The 26,508-nt window shown below is 34.8% G+C and overlaps 1 protein-coding gene across 2 annotated transcripts in view; it reads left to right on the top strand.

Moving 5' to 3' along the window:
- The window catches only part of PDE4B (phosphodiesterase 4B, cAMP-specific), a 446,683-nt gene that overhangs the window by 70,291 nt on the left and 349,884 nt on the right, over positions 1–26,508 (top strand). The window contains exon 1 of one of the 2 annotated variants that reach the window (XM_008573327.1): positions 11,748–11,992. The exons of the other annotated variant lie outside the window; for it this stretch is intronic. Coding sequence (XP_008571549.1) covers positions 11,757–11,992 — 236 coding nt within the window. The 5' untranslated portion in view covers positions 11,748–11,756. Of the gene's footprint in view, positions 1–11,747; positions 11,993–26,508 lie in introns of those variants that run through there. 2 annotated transcript variants of the gene reach the window in all.

The following is a 26,508-nucleotide window of genomic DNA, read 5'->3' as shown; positions in this document are numbered from 1 at the left end:
AAAATTCTACATTGCCTTGAGCATACTGTTGGTAGAAATGTAAATGTTAAAGGTGTTTCTGATGAGGTCTCAGATGGAAGTGAGGAACATCTGATTGGAAACTGGAGGAAAGGTGATCCTTGTTATAAAGTGGCAAAGAACTTGGCCTAATTGTGTTCTAGTTTTTTTTGTTGAAAATAGAACTTATAAGTGATGATCTTAGATATTTAGCTGAGGAGATTCCTAAGCAACCTGTTGCAGGCACATCCTAGTTTCTCCTTGTTGCTTATAATAAAATGGGAAAGGAGGAAGATACATTAAAGAAGGAATTGTTAAGCAAAAAATAACCAGAACTTGAAGATATAGAAAATTCTCAGCCTATCTTTATCAAAAAAAAAAAAAAAAAATCAGAAATTGTGTTCTAGAGAGAGGATCAAGGGTGTGGCTGTACAACTATTTGCTAAAAAGAATATTAACGTGACTCATGGATCCGATCACTGTCTCAGCAAAAGCCAGGAATAGAGATGTGGTTATCCTGGAAATATCAGTGGAGGGCTCTCTTGTCTCATGACTTGGACACCTGTGAATTGCACAGGAAGCAAACATGATTTTTCGAGAGTTTTATATTAGCAGAAACATTACCAGCTTTGACTGAAGGGAACAGAGATGGGATGAAATGAAGGAAGACTGTTGGACTTCTGGGATACTACAGGTAGGAAATGGATTGATAGGGCTATCCACCTGCAGACATGCAATATCATTTTAAAAAGGGAAGAAGCCAGTTCATAGGCCAGCAGGGCTGCCATTGCCATCACTTGCCCAGAGAGCACAAGCTTGGGAAGATAAGGCCGTCTCCTCTCGGTCCTTGGTTTCAGAGGGCTGGCCACTACTGCCCAGGACCAAGGGGACTGGTGTCACTACACTAGTGGGCCCAGAGGACAAAACATTGAACGAAAGAGTATTATTTTCAAGCCTTAAAATGTAATGGAATTTGCCCTGCTAGGTTTTGGGCCCATGACCTCCAATTGTCCTTCCAGTTTTTCCCATTTTGAATAGGAATGTCTATCCTATGCCTGTCCTACCATTGTATTTTGGAAGCAGATAACTTGTCTGGTTTTACAGCTTCACAGGTGGAGAGGAACTTTGCCCCAGGATGAATCATATTCCAAGTTTCATCTGTAACTGATTTGAATGATTTAAATGAGATTTGGGACTTAGAGTTGACACTGGAATGATTAAGTCTTTTGAAGATGTTGGGATGGGGTGAATGTACTTTGCCTATAAGAAAGACATGAATTTGGGGGCCAGTGGGAGAACTATTATGGGTTAAATTGTGTTCCCCCAAATTCATATGTTGAAGTTCTAACCCCAATACTTCAGAATGTGACTTACTTTGGAGAAAGGATCTTTACAGAAATCATCAAATTAAAATGAGGTCATTAGGTGGGCCCTAATCCAATATGACTGGTATCCTTATGCAAAGGGCTAATTTGGACAAAGAGGCATTCATAGAGGGAAGACAATGTGAAAAGACACAGGGAGAAGGCAGCCATTTATTAGCCAAGGAGAGAGACCTGGAGCAGATTCTTCTCTCACAGCCCACCAAAGGAAGCAACCCTACTGACACCTTGATTGTGGACTTCCAGCCTCGAGAACAGTGAGATAATAAATTCTGTTGTTTAAGCTACCCAGTCTTTTGAACTTTGTTATGGTAGCCCTAACTAACTAACATACTCTCCTCCATTACTATTTTTTAATGTCAGAAGTTCAGTCTAAGTGTTATAAAAAATCTTTCTAGTCTGTGTTATGTAAGGAATACTTGAAAGAGCTGTAGTTATTTAGGATGGGAAAAAAAGTATTACAGAGCACATCTTTGAAGTGCTGTATATGACTTACTCATAGTAATTCCAGGTGGTAAACAAGAATCAATGGGAAGACATTATTGGGAGCCAGATTTTGGTTCAGTATAAAGAAAACTACTTGTAATTTACTCTTAAGACTGGACAGAGCTTTCCCTGTGTCTCAATTAGAATTTAAAGAGAGATGAAACAAGAGGGTTTTAATGTTTGTTTGTTTGCATTTGTTGGTGTGTACCACTGGATGGGCATATGTATTCTTTTGATATTTTTTTTTAAAAATTATAGGCTGAGCTAAGAACAAGCAATAGGGACTAGAAAGGTAGACTAAGGAAAATAATGCAGAAACTCTGGACAAAAACACCTCCATATTTTATCTTGTAGGACAGTCAGGATGAGGATAATCCACTGTGAAAAAAAGAACCCAAGTACTGTGATACACAAAAGAGAATCTGGTTTTGACCTCCTTTAAAGAAGAGCAGGTGAATGAGGAGGGAAATAGATTTATAATTTTGATTAGACTTATACTGTGATATTTCTGCCATTATATGAGGGCAGACATAGGTATAGCTTATTCATTGTGATATTCCCAAGACTAGCACTGTGCCTGACTCATAGTTAACATTTAACTAATACCAGCTGAATAAATAATGTTGATTCATATTTCTCTGTACTTAAACATTCACATAGAATGCACAAAGCATTTTCTATATGTATGAAAGAGTTTTAGATAAAGAAGTTAACATATCAAGAATATATTATAATCTTTACTTTCTAAGATCATTGATTTTTTGTGAGGCACATACATACAAGAAAGCACTTACAAGACTGATGCCAAAACTTTCCCAAATAGTATGCTACCATGCCAATGAAGTTTTATTATTATGTATGTATAGAATAAAGATTCACCAAATGCAAAATAAATATAAAAAATAGTTAACTGATAATGAAGATATGTGGAAAAGTTCATAAAGTCACAGCTATAAAAAATTACATAAAACTTTTTAAAATTGTGATTTTATGTTTAGTAAAAAGTTTGAAAACTTCAAGCAATTACCCAAGCTTACCAAAGAAAGTGGGAATCATATTATTGGCACATGGTACCTACTCAGTAAGTATATGATTGAAGAATGTGTGAATTAGTAGAAATATACAAGTAAGGAAGAGGAGCAAAAATATCATGTTCTTTTAGATCTCAGTGTTTGAAGGTATTCATGGCATCAGAGCCGGCAGTGGAGAAAGAGGACTTATTGCTTGGGAAAGTGACCAGGACGAGATATACATATTAGGAGTTACCCAGAGTCCACTTCCAGAAGGCCTTCTCTCTACAAAGTTATAAAAGGCATCAAATCTTCTGCCATTCCTAAGGGATAGTGCCCCCTAGTGACATGTAAGACTAATTACAATAAGAGTGAGCTTCAGTAAACCACTCTGGATGGTCCAAGATGCAAGCTCCACAGATTAAAGAAACAGTAAAGTCAAGAATATAAACACTCAAGGATTTGGGAAACAATAAAACCAATTTGAAAATTTCAGTATTTTGTAACTGATATTATTCTATTAAAAGTTTTGATTCCAGATAAGATCAGAGTAATACACTCTATCTGTCTTTCCCACTGAAAACAGCCTTAAGTCCTGGATAGAATGCATGTAGCAGCTACTCTGAAAAGTAAACTCTAGCAGGCAGATTGGGGAAGAAGACTCAATTGCAAGAAAATAATCATTACAATTTGAAAATGGGCAAGAATCTTGAACAGATACTTCACTAAGGAGGATATAAGGATGGCAAATAAGCACATGAAAAGATTGGCATTAGGTATTAGAGAAATGTCAACTAAAACCACCAGTGTGAGATATCACTGCATGTCTATTAAAATGGCTAAAGTAAAAAAATAATAATGATAAGAAGAAGTGCTGGTGAGGAGTATGTAGGGCAACTGGGACACTCATATGTCACTAGTGGAAATGCAAAATGGTACAACCATTCTGGGAAAGTTTGACATTTTGTTACAAGGATGAGCATATGCTTATTGTATGACCCAGGAGTCCCACTCTTGGGTATTTACCATAGAGGAATGACAACATATAAAACCTGTACATGGATGTTTATAGAAGCTCTATTTATAATTGCCCCAAACTAGAAACAGCCCAACTGTTTCCTTCAGTGGATGAATGAATAAACAAACTTTGGTACATCACACAATGGAATACTATTTGGCAATAAAAATGAATGGACTTTTAATAAATGTTAACACCTTGACTAAACTTCAAAGACATTGTGCTTAGTGAAAGGAGCTAGTCTCAAAAGATTAAATACTGAGTGATTCCATTTGTATGATGTTATTGAAAAGACAAAAATATAGTGACAGAGCAGATCAGGGGTTGCCAGGGATTAGGGGTGGGAGAAGGATATGACTATAAATGGTGTAGTACAAGTTTTTGGGAGTTGATTGACAGAACTATTGTGCATATTGATTGTGGTGGTAATTACAGGAATACACATGTGTTAAATTTCATAGAACAGTGTCATAAAAAGGTCAATCTTAAAAAACAACAACACAACAATCACAATAATTCCTTGAACACGTTAAGTGAACAGATATGATGTTGATGGGAGGGAAGGGGGAGAGGGTGGGGGAAAGAAGGAATTGGTAAAGGGACACGAAAATCAACTAAATTGTATATTGATCAATTAAAAAATAAAATAAATTTTAAAAGGGTCAATCTTATTGCTTGATAAATTAAAAAAGAAATAGACAAAAATGTAACCAGGGAAGCTTTCCAAAAATACAGATTCTCTTTAAAAGTCTTTGCTATAAAGCTCAGCATGCTTACACATAAAATGTCTCAAGCATTTGGTTTTTACATGTGCTAGTATTGCCGTTTTGATGATATGAAATATTTATATGAAATTAAATTTAATTCTTAATTCTAGGATTTCATAGACAGTCTTTTTAGATAAAATTTCCTATTTTCTTCATTATAAACCAACAAACTATCAATGGAATTTTTAAAAATTTCTAATATTAGCAGATTTAAAATGAACAGAATATGTAGTGAGCAAACAAATCTTCTTGAAATTAAGTGAGCTGATTTGGTCTAACTAACTATTTTTGAAGCATTTTCCATAGTGATATGTATTCTGTACCCTCTTAAAAGTCACAATATTAGAATATTAACTTAGGAAAATTCTGTTTCTGTGAAATAGTTTGCAAATGTATACTTAAACATAAAATGGATCCCTGAATATTATTCTCTCCTTAAGAGCAATGAAATGGATTTAATTTTCATGTGCTGTACTCTTTCTGTGATCTCTGTAGTATCTCAGTTAATTGGAATTACATAAGTAATTATATTTAAAATTTTTAATTGTAGATTAATACTACACTATGTTTTTCTTACCTACTTTGCAGAAGACTGCTGACTGGAGAGAAAATAATAAAAAAAAAAGAAGATAAAAGCTCATGTAGAGAAAGGTTTTCTCAAATATGCTTTTGTTTCCAGCATGTATGATATTTTATTCATTTGAAAAATCACCCTTTTGGGCAATTTTCTGACAGGTTAGATTTATCTTTGGGAACTGGAGTACCCTCTTCTAGCGTGGTTTTTAAATCACTTACTGCAGGAACCATCTCTCTCCTTGCATTTAGGTATCTGACTCATCCTTACTAATATATCTTAATGTTAACAGTGACCTAGGAAACAAAGACAGGATCTTCCTTAGTATTTTTATTCTATGTAATCTGCCTTCTCAGAATGTGCCTTGTGAAAGAAGCACCCAATTACTCTGCCAAAACCAAAATTCACTGTGAGGAGAGAGCTTGGCAAGGCTATTCTACCAGTGCATCACTTAATGAACAGAGATTAAAACACACTAGCATTCTGCCTTTGTACTGCAGTGAAGATATGAATAATAATAATAATAACAACAAAGAAATTGTATTTAAAATGGTAAACATAGCCTAACTGCTATGATTTAGGAAGTTTCAATTAGTAAGCTCAATTTGTAAGCTCAAATGTAAGAAGTTAGGCTAGTGAGTGGAATAGCTTTTAAGATGGTAAGAAAAATCCAGAGCTAACAGAAGAGCATGATTTGGGGCACTAAATTCATTTTTATTCATATTTTAATCAATAAATATTAATCAATCAAAATGTGATGTCAGACTCTGGAGATATAAAGATGAGTACAATAGTTTATGTCCGTGCAGAGGTCATAGTAATCTATGAGTAGGCCAGAAGACAAATGAACATATGTACTACGACAGACTACAAAATATTCTGAGGGGCGAATCCAATACTGGTGGAGTACAGATGGGGTGAAAACTCTCACTCTGCCTATGGAAGCTAGGAAAGATTTCACCCAAGAGTTTTCCTTTGAATTTAGCCTTAAATTCAAATGAGACATAGTATTCTTGGCAAAGAAAATACAGTAATAACACTAGAGGCAGTGAAGACTGCATAAAATAATACATGAAATTGTGAAAAGGTTACTGCTTAATGCCACTATAGCTCTTGCTCTAATTTGAGAGAGATAGTTCATAACATTCTGTTTGTTGCTTCCCCCCATCACATTATTTTGCCGAAAACAAAATCATCTTATTTTTATGAAAACTTGCCAAGCACGTTCAATGAAGAGAAAGGAGGCCAGTGAGGAGATCAGTCATTTACTCATTCAACTAATATTTATTTAAATACTTACTTACTACATGGCAGGCAATGTTCTGGGAGTTGGGATTATAGGAGTGAACAAAACAAAATCCTTTGTCTCATGAAACTTGAATTCAAGAGGGAGTAAACAGATGATAAACAAGTAATTAGGTAATATTATATGCTGACAAGTACTGTAGAGAAAGATAAAGAGAACGGGAAATTACAATTCTTAACAGGGTGATTATGGAAGACTTCATCAAGCAAGTTAGATATTGGGGAGAACGCTGGAAGGAAATGAGGGGACAAACCAAGCAGATATCTTGGGAAAAAGAAAACTTGCCTGGCACATTCAATGAAGAGAAAGGAGGCCAGTGTGGCTGGAGCAAAGCTGGGGGAAGAGTAGAAAGAGAAGAAGTCAGAGAAGTACTGATGGGGAAGTGGGTGACTCATGGGCCATTGTGTGGACTTTGGTTTTTACTCTAAGAGATGAGGAATCATTGGAGGGCTTTAGTGGGTAATTCTTTCTTGAATAGGACCGTCTCTAAGAACCATACAATACCATACTCAAGCATGTAGGATCCAAGCTTCCCACCTCCTCCCTAGGATTCAGGTGACATTACCAAGTGGCACAGGTTAAAACTAAACTTTTTGGAGCACCATTTTACTAATGAGTAATTAAATAGCATCGTGTGTATAAAAATGAAGCACTTATATCAGCTTATAAAAATAACATGCTAGATAACTTCAGCCTCAAGGACATTTACATTAGTACTTGTGAAGATAAACTTCTAGCAATATGACTAGATCACCCTGAGAGCACACATTCCCTCTTCTGTCCCATTAGGCATCCTCTTTATAAAAAGCTTGGGTAGCATTGGGGTAGTATAATAAAATGGATGGTATAGATAGAATGGGAAGACCTGGGTTTGATTATATTATTGGATTAACTCCTTAAAAGCTATGCAAGTTTATGTCTTGATGTTCTTATCTGAAAATGCACAAAATAATGTACATTCAGTCTACAAATATTTATGAGTGTCTAATCTGTGCTAGACTCTGTCCTGCATTCTAGAAATACAGTATTGAACAAGACTCAGCCCTGCTCTAAATGATCTTACAGTTAGTACTATGGGGAAGTCAAACAAGAAATTTCAACAGTATTTGACTCATGTTTATGAGGATCAAATGAAATAATTTATTAGAAATGCTTACTATTATATCTGGCACTCAGTAGGTTTGCAATTAATTTAAGTTACATCCCTACAGTCCCTTTATCCTTAATGGCTATCAGTTAATTGCTCTTTTCCAAGATAGCTAGATAACCATTTTCATTCAGTTGATTTTTTCAGTTGTGTAAGAATAATTCTCTAGTTCCATTTCTTAAAAGTGAAACAGAAAAATTGGGAGAAGTTGCAATTTGTGGTGGTGTGTATAACAGTGTATCTGCTGTTAAATACTGTTGCTAACAGCGTATACTGTTTGAAGAGGCTATGGTTGTTGGTATTTTGTACTCACTTATTACCTTGTCTTTGACTGAAGAAAAGGATCTTGGGAATCTTTCATTGAACAGAGTTTAATAGCTGTGCTCAGATGGTGCATCGTTTTAGGAAAAAGGAACTAGATAATGAAATAAAGATATAATCAACAATAACTTAACTTTATTAATATTGATAGTCTTAAATCTATACCTCTTTTTAAAAACTTCTGAATAAATCTTGTCTTCTTAAATATCCAGCTTTGCATTTACAGCAAATGGGACCCATGTTATTTTGGGTTCAATGTTGTGCTGTGTATAATATTATTGCACAGAAAGTGCAGTTTTGTGCCTTTAAAATACTTTAGTTTTATGACAGTCAGTTGAAAATGGTCACTCAAAGAAAATTCGTTCCGGGTTAAGTTTTAAAGTCCGAATGATATTGAATAGAAAAGAAATGTAATTATTTTCATCTAAAATAGTTTTATGACAAGGTTGTCAACTTTTAAAAACATTTAAAAATGTTATACTCATACTGTAAGTTTATAATTTTCTTTGGTTGTAATTAATTGGCCTTTTAATTTAATGAAATTTTAATTTAATGAAAATCAAAATGTTTTTCATTTGTCCACAATATTTATAATTAATACATTGTTTGATTTTTATTGAACTGTGTTCAGATCCTTTAATGATATTTTGTTGTGATAAATTCTTGACTTTTATTACTTTGACAGGATATGGGTAATGGAAATTTTATTATTAAAACTGAGACATGGCTATAATTGGAATTCTCAAACAATTCCCAAGGATGAATATCTGTACAGTGATAAATTGAGAATTACTCATTTCTTGTATTGAGGTGCCAAGGGCTAGGAATTGCATGTGGACAAGAAGAGTTTCATTTCATTCATTAACTCCTTCCTAGGCACTTGACAGGGCACGTAAACTCGATTCGCTCTCTCTTCTGCTCTCCTGGTTGTCACTCTCAAAATTGTAATTTTTGCTGAAATATAGCAGAGTGTTTGCTTTAACGGTGCTTTTGCTTACCTTTCTTAGATAGCATCTCCTGTTTCCTACCTTCTAAATTCATCTTTGATTTCAATATTTGGCACAGTGTCTTCTTTTTCCTTGGCATTTTGGCTCTAGAACCAATCTTAACATGTGTTTATCTGTAAACACGCATTTTTTTTTCTCTCAGAGATAAGTAATTCAGACTTTCAAACAATCTGATTCTCTTCTAAGTTTTGTATTTCAATGAATTCTCTCTGGTATTCTGAAATTTTTTTTTACAGTACTTAGAGTTAACAGACTTTACGCATTTTTGAGAACTTTATTCTTTGTATGATTCTTCAAAATATCTTTAATTGAGACATTGGTTGTCATAGTAGGTAAACTGAAAACAGTAATATGGAATGCCACAGGATGTCACATAAATTGGCAGTAAGAATTGGAAAGTAGTTACATTATACTTCTTTAGGTAAGTTTATGTTAATATTTCCTTATCTGAACTTCAGTTTACATACAGCTAAATCTGGGTTGTGAAATTTGTCATAATGTTGTTGGGAAGAAATTCCTAAAAGGCTTATATATTTTGGCAGCTTTGAAAAATAAATATGAGAAATATCTTTAGTGATTTCAAATTGCTACTTTATTTTTTGCTAATAAGTCACTGTGAATAATAGTAAAATCAATTGCAAATCATATTATTGTTAGAGGAAAGTCCCAGCTTTGTTTTCACAGTCCAACAAATAATAGAAAGCATTAGCCATATTTTCTCCCATGATGTTACTAACAATCTGTCTTTTCAAACAGGGCAGTTAAAATATCTTCAGATAAAAAAAAATGCGCTAGGGCCCAGCTGGACAAATTATAATTTTGTAGTTGAATTAAAGAGCACTCAGTTGGGAATAAGAAAACCTGGGTTTTAGTTTTAGCTCTAACATCAACTACCAATATTACTTTTAAAAGTTCACTTATGTTCTTTAGCTCTGTCTCCTTGTCTTTGGAATGAGGAGCTGAACAAAGTAATTACTAGGATTCAGTACAAGTCTAGTTTCATGACTGTGCTTTTGTTCATGATATATTTTAGTTAATTATTGAAATATTGATATGCTTTTCAAGGTAGTACCTGTAAACCAGTACTTTAAACCCTTCCTAATATGTTTGAACCACTTCCCTATGGGCTCGTGGGGGATCTGCTTGTTCCTCCATGTAGGTGATAGTCTGCTCTTATTTAGCCTTTTAGATATTTAACACAGTTTTAGTCAGAGTTTATGACATATGAATGATTTTGTAAGGGCAAAGACCTCACACCTTGGTGGAAAAAATGAGTGTCTCCCCTTTTCACTGAAGTCTTACTGTGAATCATTCCTTTTCTGTCACTCTTGCAGGTTAGCCCAAGTTCTGCTTTGTCATATTTGTTAGAGATCAGGCTGACCCTGGGTGGCAGTCTTTGCCACTATAGACTTTTCACAACATCACTTCAAGCACTGTGATATTCTTTCTGCTTTCCTGTGCCTTTTAAAGTGTGGACACTGTATTCCATTATACTTCTAAATGAAATGCCAGGTTATGATAATCTGCTTTTAGACGTGAGATATCTTTGGACTCCCCTGTCCATATACCTCACTGGCATCCCATGTGAACAAAGTGCACACATGTGTACTCTCAAGTATGTATACCCACCCACAAACACATGATATCTTGTACACCTACCTGCACACACACAAACATGTGCATAGTGCTTGACTTTGGACTCTGTACTTTAGCTGGGAGCATTCATTTTTCCAGGTTGTTACCTCCATTTCAGTACTGGAAGCATTGGTTTTACATCTAATACAGAATGGCTGCTGTATGAACAATGAACATGGGTTTAAGCAACCCATGAACAATGAGCTTAAACAGAAGAATGAGGGTAATGTTTATTGGAATAAAGATTAGGCTTTAAATTCCTTGGGGGAATGAACCAAATCCAATGATTTCCTGTTCACTGACATTTGTTCTGTTGATGCTGCTTTGGATCTCCTGGAGAAGGGAGGAAAAAAAAACAAACAAACAAAAAACTTGAGCAAATCAGCTCTTTCATTGCTGTTTTAGCTAGGCTTTTTGACAATCTCTGATTTAAACAGTTTTCACTGTGATGAGGACAGTAGCCTCACAAATTTTGTGAAAATCTGAGTGATGGAGGGTGTTGTTAAGGGGGAAACAGAGAGCAGTTGTTTAAATAATCCTGGGCCAATAGCATTTGGTAGGTGGAGTTACAGTTGTATGCATTACAGAGCAAGATAATTCTGAATGAAGACTTTAAACATTACACATGCTGGATGGATTCTGGTTTTGCTCTTTGTGCAGATGAAACAAGTGACTAGGTGACTAGGTTCTGCTAACTACTATTAGTGAATGCAGCTTGTTTGATAAGATTTTTTTAAAAAAATACATGTAAAGGATCTATCAGAAGGCTTCATGAATATTTCATGAGTTGATATATTCAGCTGAATGAATTCAGTGTCACTGTGTAGTTTGCAGACAAACCTCATCCACAAGGAGGCTACTGACATTGGAAGCACTTTGGCGCATTTTCAGAGGCAAAGCCAGTCTGATAAAGCTCCCTGTGACAGCCTGACTTGCCATTCTTCGAGTGTGCTGCTCTTGCTCTAAGCAGCTCATACATTAGAGCCACAGCTTCCCAAATTAAACTGGAAATAGTTTTCAGACGTAACCTTCCAACCTGCAGCAGTGTCTCTGCTATGTTTAAGGTTTTTGTTTCGGATGGTGAAAGCTAGCACTCCTTACAAGACATGACAGCGAAAGATTCTTCCAAGGAACTTACTGCTTCTGAATCTGAGGTTTGCATAAAGACTTTCAAGGAGCAAATGCACTTAGAACTTGAGCTTCCGAGAATACCAGGAAACAGACCTACATCTCCTAAAATTTCTCCACGCAGTTCACCAAGGAACTCACCGTGCTTTTTCAGAAAGTTGTTGGTGAATAAAAGCATTCGGCAGCGTCGTCGCTTCACTGTGGCTCATACATGGTAAGACAGGACTTGGAGGTATCTACAGGGCTTTTCAGATTCTTGCATTAGCAGCAGTGATTTAGAAATGTGGGAAGTGGAATATTTGAATTTTGTTCCTAATATATACCACATGTGTGAAATGAATAGAGAGCTGTCAGCTGAAGAATACATAAATGCATTGTGTGCTAAATTATCATTGTGCTATTAGCTGTTTCCAGATAAAATATGCCTCTAACTTACTAATTACTGCTTAAAAAATACATTGCTAATCCCAAGTAAATGGAGTCTTAAAGGAGTTTTTAAAAGTCAGTTTTTTGTTTAACCTCTATTGAGGTGATAGGTGACTGTTTTGTGGTTGTTGATATTTTTAATAGTATATTTTTGGTACAGGAATAAGTGTATTAATCTTAGTTCTAATTTATTTCATAAGACAATGTATAAAGTCAGACTTAATGTATTGTACCACCATGTTTATAGTGTATAAACCAGTGAGTTTTTGACTTATTGACTTTTATCTTAACACTACTTAAGGGAAAACTAAGTTCCCACTTCCAAAATTGCATGGCTAATTACCTTTATTTATGATTTCAAATTGCTGTTATCTTTAAGAGGCTCTTGTTTTTTTTAAAAAAGTAAGTTAAAATTTATAGATATTTTGGGAACCTCAAGTAAATAAATCCAGGAATGCTGTAAAAATTGCACTGATTCTGCCATCTTTAATATATATTTTTACAAGGGATGTAAATACAGTAGGGTAGCCTCCTTAAACCAGTATAACAGTGAAATGGAAAGCATGATAAAATTGTCACCTTTACCTGTAAAAGCTAGGCAACTTCAGATTTCTTTGAAAAATATATTTTCTTTTAGATTAACGTACCCTTCAGAATGTATACCTCAGTTTTATTTAATAAGGACCATAGCAATAAAGAGAGCTAATACCTCTTAAAGGCAATTCTAACACAGTGACTACATGCTAGATTGCCAACCAATATTATAAACTGAGAATATCTAATTTTTGAAAATTAATATTTACTTAAATTGTTTTCTTCACATCTGAAATGTTTGTCTGCCCCATCTACTGCATAGTGTATTGGTAAAGTTACACCTAAAAAGATAAAGCTTGCCTTTGATGGACATCACATGTTTAGCAAACACATACTTTACCTGGCTAAAAATGATATGGCTATTCTTGTTTTCTGAAAATGGACTATTGTTCATATAATTGATTTGTTGGAGAATTTTTTTTGGCCATCTTCTTGAATTAAATCTTAGTATTTAACTGTAATCTCTTACTTATAGAATACACATGATTCGTTTTTCAAAACCTGCCAATGGTAGCATTTGTAGAAAGAGAAGGTTTATATATAAGTATGTACTGATTTAATGAAGTCCTCACACTTGTACTTTACCCCACTCCTAATGTGTTTGTATTTTTATATAGTTTATTAAGTAATATAATTGATCAGAGAAGATATACAGATGTATTATTAATTAGTTCTCATAAAAGGAACATATATAGAAAATATACAATTAATCAATAGGTGCATATGTTTTACTACTTGCATTAATATTAAAGCATTATTTTGACCAAGAGGAACCTTAAATTTAGGTGGCTAATTTTCAGATAATGGCAAGTCTTGAAATCTTGGTAATATTTTCCTTAATGTAGAGTTTTGTATAGTATAATATAATAATGTGACCTTTCTTTTTCCTAGAATAGATTTTTTGATGTGCTAAGAAATAGTATAATAATATAAAAATGTGATCTTTCTTTTTCTCAGAATAGATTTTTTGATGTGCTAAGAAATAATAGAGTTATAAATACTGTTTTATTTTTTTCTTTTCAAAAGAACCCAAATTTTACAATGACTGAAGAGTCAGTTTTACTCATGTATTATACAAATTTTCTTGCAGCAAGTTGCAAAAAGAACAATTAAATGATATCTGAGATTGCTTATGTTAAAAAAATGATCTTCTTTTAGATGAATTAAAACAAAATTTTCCACAATTGCCAAAAAAGAAAACACATGACTTTGGTATAATGTACCACAATATAAGTTTAAAGAATTCATTAATCATCAAACTTACAAATTAACTTTAATAATGACTATGATTCATTTTCACCCTTTTTCCCCTCCCAACTCACATATTCCTTATGTTTCTTAATAAAGTTGTATCACAGTTTGTTTTCAGCTCCTGATTCAGTCTGCATTTATTTTTGTTTCTATTGTTTTATTCGAATATATGGTTAACATTTTTCAAGTTTCTTTTTATGAAACATGCAATGAAAATCTCTTTTTGGAAAATAGACATATATCTGAAATATTTGAATGACTTATTTTCCAAATCTGAAAAATTACATGCTTTAAAAAAAAATCATATGAAATAGTTACCAGAGAAAATAGTAGCATAAATAGTTTATTTTTGCCTCTTTGTCATAATGAAATGTAACCAGTCTTTCACGATCAATTGGTATTTTCCAAACCATGCATTTAAGTTAGAAATTCCAAGATATGCACTTAGAAGTCTCTAAAAACATGTTATTACTTACAGTAGACAGTAGGCTTCTTTTAAGAAGAGTGGATTGTTTTGATTCCAGCATCAAAATTAAAGTAATTTTCAGGATGAAGTTAAACAATGCAGAGGATATCGTTTATATCCAAACCCAGTGAACATTTCTTTTTTTAATCTTTAGTTGTTTGTAGATTTTATATTTTGCTCAGATGAATGTGTAGTTCTGGTTTTGAAGTCTGCACTAATGGCAGCCATTTAGAAAGCATTTGTGAAATCCCGACTCTGGGATTATTTTAAAAATGTCAGAGGAAAAGCAGATAATCAATGTATTGTCACTAATCAGAGTACTTACACAATCCAAAATCTGGAAGGAATTTGAGTGACTATCTCATTGCTTCCTTTTACTCTTGGGCTAGACCACAATTACTCCATCTTTGACATATGGGAATCTGCCCTACTTTTAAGACTCCAGAGAAAACAGTTCTATAACCTCACTTAGTACACAATCTTACTACTTCATAATCCAGATACTGAAAAATTGTTCCTCATGATCAATCTGTATAACTTATGTATAACATATGGGTTTTATTTTTTTTGCCCTCAATGGATATAAAGAAAATACTTATAAGAACCTGCATGAATTTGAAGTTCATTATTAACCAATCCCAGGGTTTTCTTTTTTATTCACTCAACATATATAACTGAGCACTGCTGTGAGCAAGAAAAAAAAATCTCAAGCCACATGTATTCCAACATCTACTATATTTTAAGTTCTTTACTAGAATGTTCACGTACATTATCTCATATATGTTCCATTTGGAGTATAAGTAGTATACTCCAAATTCTTGTTCCTTTCAGTATTACATGTTACAGATATTAAAAGTATTCTGAATTGCTTTAGTTTCTTCTAAGTATTTCTACTCCACTAATAATTATTTTAACTCTTAATCACCATCCCAAATTTCCAAATTCTTTTTTGAATTCTTAAACCCAGAAGTGGATACCACACTCATTGTTAGATGATGTTAGAAATTATAGGTAAAAAACATGTCATACATTGCAAAGTGTTAATGGAACATTCAGCATTGCTGAATAAGGGCTAGGGAAATTATTGCCTGAGCTCTCAGGTCAGCATATTATTTATCCCAATATCCAAATCAAGGTGACACCTTCTGAAGATAATGTATGGCCTGTCTGCTCTTGCCTGGCACTTGCCACCCAGTATCCAGCTTTTTCAACCTTCCTTCCTTTGCTGATGTCCCAGCCTCAGTCATCAGTTCTCTTCCATCATCAGCAGCATGATTCTCTCTGAAGAAAGCTGCTAGTGATGGTCTTGAAGACATCCTAGGCCCACTGAATACCTGCCTCCTATGCTGCTCTCTTCTTGAAGAACAAAGGTATTGGTGAGCTCCACCCTCTGTCCATGCTTGCACGTGAGCAACAATATTCTTTCAGAAGTCGCTTTGAGAAAAGAGTTCTAACTGTATCTTGGAAATATTTTCTTATTTTAACAAAAGTTCATGAGTTGTGTGCTCTTTGTGCCTAATATTAGAATATAAAACTATTAAAAGCCATAGTTTATACTCTAAAGGGACTTATACGTGGCAAGACAAAGCCAGAATTACTGGAGAAGAATAAAAAGAAAACAATGAATATAGTATATGCTTGACCTTTTTCTGAACTTCAGATGAGCTTACTGTGTTATACAATTTGGTCCTAGTTTATTAGCTAAATCTGCTAAATCTGTGCCTATTGTTATTCATCAATTGCCTTGAATTCTTTCCTAGTAATATTCGAATTTTTAAAAGAGGTGTCTGTGTCTTTTTATATGTATTGATTGGATACTTGATTTAACAGAAAATTTATTGAGAACCTACTATGTGCCAGACCCTGCTCTGGGATTAGGAGATACAAAATGAGAAAGATAGAGCCCTTGCCTTTAAAGAATTCATATACTAGCTGGAAGATAAATTTATGCATTAATAATTAATCAGTGGAGTGTGAATAATGCTATGGAAGAATTACGTTCAACTTGTCATGAGAGCACAGAAGAAATAACTACCATTAGAGAGTGAGTCAAGGTGTTAAGGAAGGTTTCGAGAAAAGTTGCCTTTTATGTGGAGTCTTGAAGAATGAATAGGAGTTTTCTGGGAGAAGAGTGGGCAGGAAGGGCAGGTTTTGTTTTTTTTTTTGTTTTTCGTTTTTTTGGCCAAGGAAACAATAATAAGGACATCCTATTTAAAAATAATAGTAATAATAGTTCTCATTTGTTAAGCCCTTATAATGTGTTGAACATTGTTCTAAATGTATTTACTCATTTGATCTCATAACAAGCCCTTAAGTTATGTACTGTTATTTCCATTTTATAGGAAAAGGAATGGAGGCCAGAGAGGATAAGTAATTTTCCCAAGATTACACAGCACATAAGCACCTGAGATGGGATTTGAATCTGAGCATGGGAAAAAGTAGATATAGTTCACTGGGGTTACAGCCTAAGATGTGAGGTGGGAAAGGTAGGAAGAAAGACTGTGTCAGGAGATTGGAGCCATACTCTAGGGCTTCCAATACTATGAACAAAACTTGGGGTTTTAGTTCATCATCAGTGTGGAGCCACTACAAGGTGGTGAGAAGGGATTGCCACATATAGTTTTTACTTTGGAAAGGTACTTTGCAAGCAGTGTGGAGAATGCACTGGAGAACGAGGAGATTAAAGGCAAAGGGGAAAGGGATAATGTGCATTTGAGAGATAATGACTTCCAATTATTTTGTATATCCCATAACATTGAAAACTGTGCTTATGACATTCTATGTGACTTAACAAATTACAGTTTATGGAAACTGGGGGGAAGGTGCGTAAACTTGGTGTCACTTGCATTTACTGCATAGAACATGATGCTATGCACTAGCTGGTACTCCCACATGCATCAAAAAATTATAAAAAGTGCATGGGAGAATGGGTGCTTCTGGGGAAAACTCTATTAGTCCTGATTTATCAGAGGTGCTTTGTATTATGCTTTAAGTGCAGTCTCCTGGTGGGTCATTTTTTACTGGAATTAGTCTACAATCTGAATCAAATGCCAGTGGAAATCTATTTCTTAGAGTCTGAGTCTGTTGCTTCAATCAGAGCAAGCATTTTATCAGAAAGTCTATAAATAGTATTTTCCTGACCTTTTAGTGTCCTCAAGTCTTCAATATATTGGATTTTTAAAATACTTACTGTAAAAAGGGCTTTGCAAAATAATGGTAACAACCCCTAGGACACATGCCAGAAGGTGGCCCAGCAAGCTTGCCCGCTGCCTAACTGCTAAATTCTAAGCCCTTTTCAAAATCCCATTTGCTTTCTTTTTTCATTCTTCCCTTTTTTATTGTCTCCCAGTTTTTCTCCCTGTATGTTTATAGTGCTTCAGTCTCTAACATCACTGTCAAGACACCAGAAACATTATGTTAGAGGCATTTAAGTGATTCTTAGAAAAGAATCTAAAATGCTTACCATGGTTTATAAGGCCCTACATTATCTGGCCCCAGGCTACCGCTGTCATCTCCTGTTCTCCAGCTATGTTAGCCTTCTTGCTGTTCTTCAGCAAGCCAAGCATGTTTCCACCTTTGGGCCTTTGCACTTGGTTTTCTTCTGCCTTGAAGATTAGTATCTAGCTGTAGACATGGCACACTCTCACTTCCACTTATGCTTCTACACAAATATCACTAGCTAGAGAGCCTTTGCTAGTAGCCTCCCTATCTAAAATAGCACCCGTTCACTTTCTAACCCCTTACTCTGCTTTATTTTTCTTCTTGGCACTTACCATTACCTGAAAATATATTATAGACATGCTTGTTTGTGATATTGTTTTTGCCTCTCTTCCATTATGTGCCACCCCTGCTAAACTGCATGAGGTCAGGGATTCTGTCTTATTATATCCCAGAAACCTACAAGAAAGGCTGACATTTAATATTTGTTGAAAAAAATAAAACAGAGAATGAATGTTTCCCACTTCCTGCACTTCATTCTTAGAGCAGTTTTCCTTTAGCCTGATATCAAAGAGGAAGAAAGGGAGCTTAGTTGATACTTAATCTACAAGCTTCCTTATTCCATCCATCTCTTAGTAGCTGTTACTTTTCTGCTAGTAGGCCTACTCTAACTGGCTTCCTATTTTATGTTCTATGATATTGCAGATAGAGGTTAAATTACAATATCTCACTAGAGGCTAAGTGTTCTACATGGTAGCCTATTTAATTAAGCCACCATGTACAAATAATACTATCTAGCCTGTAGTGCTGTAAATATTTATCTGTAGCATTGTACAATTATTAATTTGGTTATTCTTCATGCATCAAACAGCACAGTTGGTGCTTCAGCTCAGGAAAACTCTATACATCTCTCGTTAATAGCTCGAGTAGAAGTGTTGTACAGACAAATCTATTTGTTATTTTGCCTTCAAAATGTTTACATATTGTATAATAGAACATTTTCCCACTGATGCAACATTTACAATATTAACAATAGAAAAAGCTACAGCAATTTGAGCCTTTTATAGGATTTCCTCAGGGAACTTGGAAGTAAGAGTCTGTGACTGACATAGTGAGGAAATTGCAAATTAATAACCCTTGTACTCTAGAAAAGACATCACCAGGAGTAAAACTTTTCATGGGGTTCTCTCTCATTTTTTTCTGAACCAGGAGGTTGGGAATCTCTGCCACTCATATTAACTTGTTTTACACAGATATGTTTAAATACCACTGTGTAGATTAAGTTAAAAAAAAAAGTAATTTGTTGACCCTCTGAGGTTGCTTCTTGCTAGAACTTAGGCATTTTCTCTTTGAGGGAGAATAAGAATGGTGGCTTCTCAAAACCTTTTGTGAAGGAAAATGCCTGTGACACACAGTGTGTTCCTGCAACAGAGGCAGGCTTGTCCTCCTCTTCTTAACCACACCGCTCACAACTCAGGCTCGTTGCAAACTACACACATTGGACATAAAGGGATGGGGCACAGTGTAGCTTCGAGGAGAGCCTCTTTCAAATCAAATTTTTTGGAATATTAGAGTTTTAGGAACCATTTTGGGGATTCCTTGACAAAGAGGATTGATCTGTTTCCTGGTTCTGGATCAAGACAAAGCAACATGGAGAACTGTGGGTTTGGAGAACTTTGGAGGATTCTTACACAGACTTCATAATCTCCAAGTACTTGAAAACTGCCACTTTGAGATAAATGAGTTGAGGAAAAAAAAAAATGTGTAGCTGTGCTTGATAAAGTCACAGAAACTTCCAGATAAGTTATAACAGCACAATTATATGCATTTAATATGTCAGGAATGGCATCAGGATAAATGAGGAGGATGGAAACATCTGTTGGTCAAGGAGAGGTCTTTGGCAGTGAAAATTTTAAATTTCAAAATAATAGTACAATGATCACCATTTACCTGGATTTACTAATTGTTGACATTTTTCCACATTTATATTTTTATCTCTCCATATGTAAAATTTTATGTATGTTTTCTTTAGATTGAAGAGAACACATTTAGATGGAGAGCAACAGTTTTGGGATCAAAAGGAGACAAATATATATTTTAAAAGTACAAAATTATTTCTATTCTGTCAACATGTTCTTATACCATGATTTAAGAGTTTAATTTTTGACTGTACTAACACACTGACAAGTTATGAATAAGCCTGTGGTTCCTTTTTTTTTTTTTTTTTAAGTAAACTATTGAAACCATTATAAAGGATGATTAGAGGTATCTATAATAGTTTATGACTTTACTGGGTGATAAATTGTTGGCTTTAGGTACTTGTAACAGTTTCTAAGAGGATCTCTATAGCATTCTTCCCCAAGAAAGAATGCCATGTCTTTTTCTATAACTATAAAACTTGTATCATTAACATGGAACATTACTACACATGGGGTTCTATCATTGCATAATTTTAATGTTATCTTGAATTTTATTTTTTACTCTTAATCTTCATTTTATGTTAGTTCCTCTGGGGTCAAGGAAGCTAGGTTAAGTGTCAGTATTTTCTCTTGAAATTTTAGATCAATCAATTAACTGTCTTAGACCACAATTCCTTCATTTGAAAAATGGACAAATAGCCTTATGTTCAAATATTTTCAAATATTAATTTAATTTTAAAATGTATCTGTTTACCTAGCCTGCTAACCACCTATCTGTTGAGATAATTTATTAAAGTACTTTGCCAATATCTCATGCATTATAGGTCACATAATAGATGTTACTGTTTAATTACCTTACTGAATCACTACATATACATAAACACATAATATTATTGTCAGGCTAGGCTGATAAAACAAATTAGTTTTTATTTTTTGAAAAGTATTACTGTCTATGGAATGTGCCAGTTTGAAAGAGTAAAAGTGCACATGGATTTATAAAGAAATAAACTGATAATATCCACAATATTCATTCAATATACTGGAGAAACAAAATATCATTCCTTTACTGTCATGTAATAATCAAATCCTAATGAACCAAGCTAAATTATACTAAAATGCACTAGTTATCAGAAGATGCAGTCTTAATAGCCTGTGTCCCTAATAAGAAACTTTAAAGGCTTGTTTTGCTATCACCCACATATTTTTAAAAGCCATTTACTATTGTCCAATGTGAGAAAGAGATAGGAAGAGAACCACTTTGAAGTCATTTCATCCTCTAGCACCAATAAGCGTGAAAGCAGGAAGAAAAAACAAAGCATAAGAAGATGCCTTGTCTATTTCAGGATCCACATATAAAAATCCAATATAGGATTCAGTGAATAAATGCCTTGGAAGAATTCCAGTGTCATTAAAAATTCATTTATCTCAAAATGTCTCCTTGCCACCTTTTCTATTCCTCTATAAAATTAATGAGCTGGGGCTGTTTGCTACAGCATAGAGGATCTGATAGTGCTTCTGTGGCTTATTTGTGCCGTCATTATCTCAGCAGTTTGTGCAGGAAACCTTTGTTTCACCATCAAGACTATTGAGGCCTCTTGAACAGAGGTCAAGGAAGACACGACAAATGAACTATAAGATCATTTCCTCTTGCTGGTGTCTTAACTGCCCAAGACTTCCTCCTGAAATTTTACCTGTGAAATCCAGATGTGAATTTTAACTTCATGGGCATAACTGTGGCCTTTGTCCTTACCTATCAGCCTGCTCAGCCAGGTGTGAGTTTGCCCATAAAACATTGCATCTCTAACATCATCTTGTTTACCGAAACGGCACAGAGACTTGAGGGGGCCAGGTGAAATGGTATGAAGAACACAACATTTGAGTGTCAACTCCACCTTTAACCAGACACTAAGTTTTGGGCAAATCATTCAACCTATCTTAGCTCCTCAATTCTGCATCTGCAAAATTAGAAACATGCTACTTGTATCTCATTAGGTCTTTATGAAGATAAATGAAGTAATATGTATACAATAATTAGCACAATCCAGGTGATCATCAGACATTAGTTTGCTAGTGTATCCAGAGCTTATGCTTTCATGTAAAAATTTAGTATATATTATAATATAAATTACTTAAATATTTATTGGGCAACTGTAGTATATCTTAAATACATTCTTCCTAGACCACTTAGGATTCTACTTTATCTTGAAGCCCATATTAAGTGTTCTTATCACAATAAAATGAAAAAATAAAAAACAAACCACTGTGTTTTATGACGTGTAATCACACTCATTCTTCACAGAGACAACTGCAAATGACTTTGGCCATAAAATCATCTTTCTTTTTTAACATTTCAGTTACGTTCTTGAATTTTATTCTTTTTCTATCAGCAAAACTAGATACCAGTGAAACACTATTTCTTTAAGTTAATGTAGATAATTTTCTACTGAATTAAAAAAAAAATTAATAGTCTTTTCAAAGTACCAGAATGTCTCTGAAGTTGTTTTCCCTCACCAGCAGAATCTGACCTGCTAGTGACCTGTTTATATAAGAAAGTTTATTCATGAGAGGCAGTGGAAAAGAGCCTAGGATCTAGACTCAAAGAATCTAGACATGCATCCTGGCGCCACCACTTACAAGCTTTTTTTTTTTTTTTTTTTTTTTGAGTGGGAAAGAGGTAGTCATTTAACCTTTGGTAGCCTAACTTACTAATAAGTAATTAGAGATAAAACAATACCGATAATTCCCTATTTATATAATTACAAATATTAATTAGCATTATTAAAAAACATGGGAAAAAAAGATAAGCTTACTGGACAGAAAGCAATGATAAACTATTACTAATATGTTAAAAGCAAAGTGCTTGATTTAAGTGCTGCAGGTGTATTTGGATTGTATGTAAAGAGCAGCCTGTTAATAAATGTCACTAAATACCATAAACATCGATTCAGATTTTTTTGCTGAAAGAAAGAGGAGTTTCTGCTGTGTGGGACCACTTAAGTTGAGAGACTATGAAGACAAGAGCTAGACTAAATGGTACCTTTGGACTTTAACCATCCCCCTGTGTCTTTATATCACTTTCATGCTTCCTGCAGAAAGATAATAACAAGCTCACATAACCAATATGCAGTGCAGTGAATGTTGTACTTAACTTTATCCAGATGATTTTACAGCATTTAAATCAAATTGCTCTTTATTTCTTGGTCATTTTCAAGCATATTTAAAGATGAAAACAGAAATAAAGAGTATTACTTCTCTTTTGACATGACTTTCTTTTCACGTTTTCTTTGATCAGGTTGATTCTGTCCCCTAGCAGTTGAAAGGCAGGAAAATGTTACATCTTTAAGACAAGTGGTTCTATTTAAATGAATTGGTACCTCATTGAAGTATGGCTATTTAAATAAACTCAAAGCTTAGCGACAGTGAAAAATAAAGTAAAATATTTTGGGCTTCACAAGAATGATGCCAAGTTTCTGGTTCTATCTATATTAATAAAAATAATGTTTTTCAGGAGCCTATCTGGAAATTGTAGATTAAATTAAGCAACTGCTTCATATGAATAAAGCTTTGCAGAGTCTAATATGAAGGAGCTATCCTCATAAATGTAGTGCTTGCTTGAGATGAAAGGGATTAGAGTTTTAGTGCCAGCTGAATCCCAAATGCCCAGGAAGCATATATGCATACATTTACTGCTGGTAACTTTTTTTGTCAGGTGGGATTAATAATCACCTTCTCTACCACCTTTACCTTATGCATTATGGTATGAATATTCAACACCAACATTTATAGAGTGCACTGGTTTTCTGCAAAGTAACATGGCAGAGGCATTAAAAAAAAGGGCATCTAAAAAATTTTTATGCATACCAGATTCTCAAAAATGAAATTAAATGCAGCTTTAAAATGCATTAATGAATTTTATATTTTATGTAAACCCTAAAAATGCTCTTGCCAAGTACTTGGTGCTCTGAAATTGTAGATGTTTGTGTTTAGGATTTCTTACAGCATTACTGCATTCATGTATGTTAGTTCTTTTCAATAGCTCAAAACCAGATGTGCATTGCTTTAGTGAGTTAATTCTGATATATGGCTTATATTTTCATTTTTTAATGATCCCAATCAACAAAAATTTCTTTCTCTATTTCATTATTATGTTTAATTTACTAAAGTTAAGCAGTGGAAACTTCTTTCTACTGTTCTGATACTTTGATTTAAATGCATATAGAACACTTATAGTTCAGAATTTAGTTTAATTCTCTGAAATGAAGCACCTGAAAGTGCATCTCTTATCTACTGTGCTGAAATTCTGATTTTATTTATTTTTTTTATCATCATATACCTTTAAGAGAGTAAAAAGGCAAAACAAAATAATAGAATATATTTCAGTACAAGTAATTTTCTTTTTTTCCTTTTTGTCTTTTTTTGTGACCGGTAACGGGATAGCAACCCTCGGTGTTGCGCCCGTACCGCGACCGGCAACGGGATTGCAACCCTTGGTGTCGCGCCCGCACCGTGCTCAACCAGAGAGCGGACCGGTCTCTATGTGGGATCCGAACCCTCGGCGGGAGCGCCGCCGCACTCCCAAGCACTGCACTCTACGAGTGCGCCACCGGGCCGGCCCAGTACAAGTAATTTTCTAATGACTCATCTCCAATATTTATTGTTGGATGATGCAAATATGATGCATCTTGCCATCAAGGAGCTTTAATATGGGCAAGGAGAGCATAAAGTCATTTGGCATGTGAAATTAGTTTATTTGCATAGATACAAGTGTTAAAAGTATACAAGTATAACATATAATAGCTGTCTCACTGCTACCACATGGAACTGATCTGATTATGACACTAAAGTTTTGAAGAGTGAGCAATGGTGCTACTACCCTTTCCAAATGTCTGTGTGCCTTGAATCTGCCCCTCTTATGATGACTGGGGTTTTTCTTTTTTTTTTTTTTTTTTTTTTTGGCAATTAATCACTAGAGAGCTATACTTGAGAATCTGGTAGACTCACAAGAGGCCAGGTAGTCTGCTGGTGAGAGCAGGAAGGAAATATGTTCCAAGAGATGAGGGGAGCAAAATAGCAATGTTTGAATGTTTTTACTTAAACTGTGGGGCAATGATAAAACAGTTAAATCATATACTTCTTACATAATTTAATCAGCCTCTACATTTACAAATGAGGAAACTGAGACTCAGGGAGGTCAACTGACTGATTCTAGGTAACCAAGCTACAACATAGTAAACCAAGAACTAGCCCATGTGTTCTGAGTTGGAGTTATACATTTTATATATTGGCAAGGACCCTAGATATAGTGGTACTCCTTCCTATAACCCATCCCACCCCTTTCTCAACCCAACCTTTAACTACCAGCCCATGTGGGAAAACATCCAGGCTTATCACACTCTCATGTGTTCTTATCAAAATCCTCTGACAGTGAGAACCTGACAAATTCATTTGCACATAAGCCTACTTGATTAATAGGGTTTCATGTGATTCTATTTTGGGGGACTAAACATTAAACCAGAAGAATTAACTTCTACTTACAAAATTTGACACATTAGTGATTGAGACAAAGGGAGGTATTTTGGAGGATGAAAGGGTATTTTTCAGTCCCCTCAAGGCAGGGGACATAGCTGATGGGCTGAATGTCCCAGGCATGTAGTTGTATTTGCAAACCATTCATTCATTCACTGTGTCAACCACCTACCTGCTCTGTGCTCGTGTTTCCCGCTTTCCCTCCTGTTTCTTTGGATCAACTCTCTGGTACCTGGTCAAGGCCAACCCCTCCACTTTGTACTGCATTTAATCCCCTCTCACCCACAAAGGCTTTGCTCTTGCACTTGTCCCTGCTGTCTCCTGCGAGATCATCAGTCTTCCGTGCTATTAAATGATTCCAGAATATATAAAAAACTCAAACAACTTTACAAGAAAAAAACAAGCAACCCAATCAAAAAATGGGCAAAAGAGCTAAGCAGGCATTTCTCTAAAGAAGATATACAAAAGGCCAACAGTCATATGAAAAAATGCTCAACATCACTCAGCATCCGGGAAATGCAAATCAAAACCACACTGAGATACCATCTCACCCCAGTTAGGATGGCCAAAATCCAAAAGACACCAAAAGATAAATGCTGGCGTGGTTGCGGAGAAAAAGGAACTCTCATACATTGTTGGTGGGAATGCAAAATGGTGCAACCCCTATGGAAAATGGTTTGGAGGTTCCTCAAACAGCTGAAGATAGAGCTACCATACGATCCAGCTATCCCACTACTGGGAATATACCCAAAGGAATGGAAAACATCAAGTCGAAGGTATACCTGTTTCCCAATGTTCATTGCAGCACTCTTCACAATAGCCAAGAGCAGGAATCAACCCAAATGTCCATCATCGGATGAGTGGATACAGAAAATGTGGTATATCTACACAATGGAATACTACTCAGCTATAAAAACAAATGAAATACTGCCATTTGCAACAACATGGATGGACCTTGAAAGAATAATACTGAGTGAAACGAGTCAGGCAGAGAAAAAGAAATACCACATGTTCTCACTTATTGGTGGGAGCTAAAAAAAAATAAAAACAAAAAACAAATCAATTCACTCACATACACACACACACACACACACACACAAAAAAAAAAAC

The sequence above is a fragment of the Galeopterus variegatus genome, unplaced genomic scaffold, assembly GCF_000696425.1.
Source record: "Galeopterus variegatus unplaced genomic scaffold, G_variegatus-3.0.2 Scaffold903, whole genome shotgun sequence".
NCBI classification, from domain to species: Eukaryota; Metazoa; Chordata; class Mammalia; order Dermoptera; family Cynocephalidae; genus Galeopterus; species Galeopterus variegatus.
The sequence above is the reverse complement of the archived record's forward strand: the minus strand, read 5'-3'. Positions and strand labels throughout refer to the sequence as shown.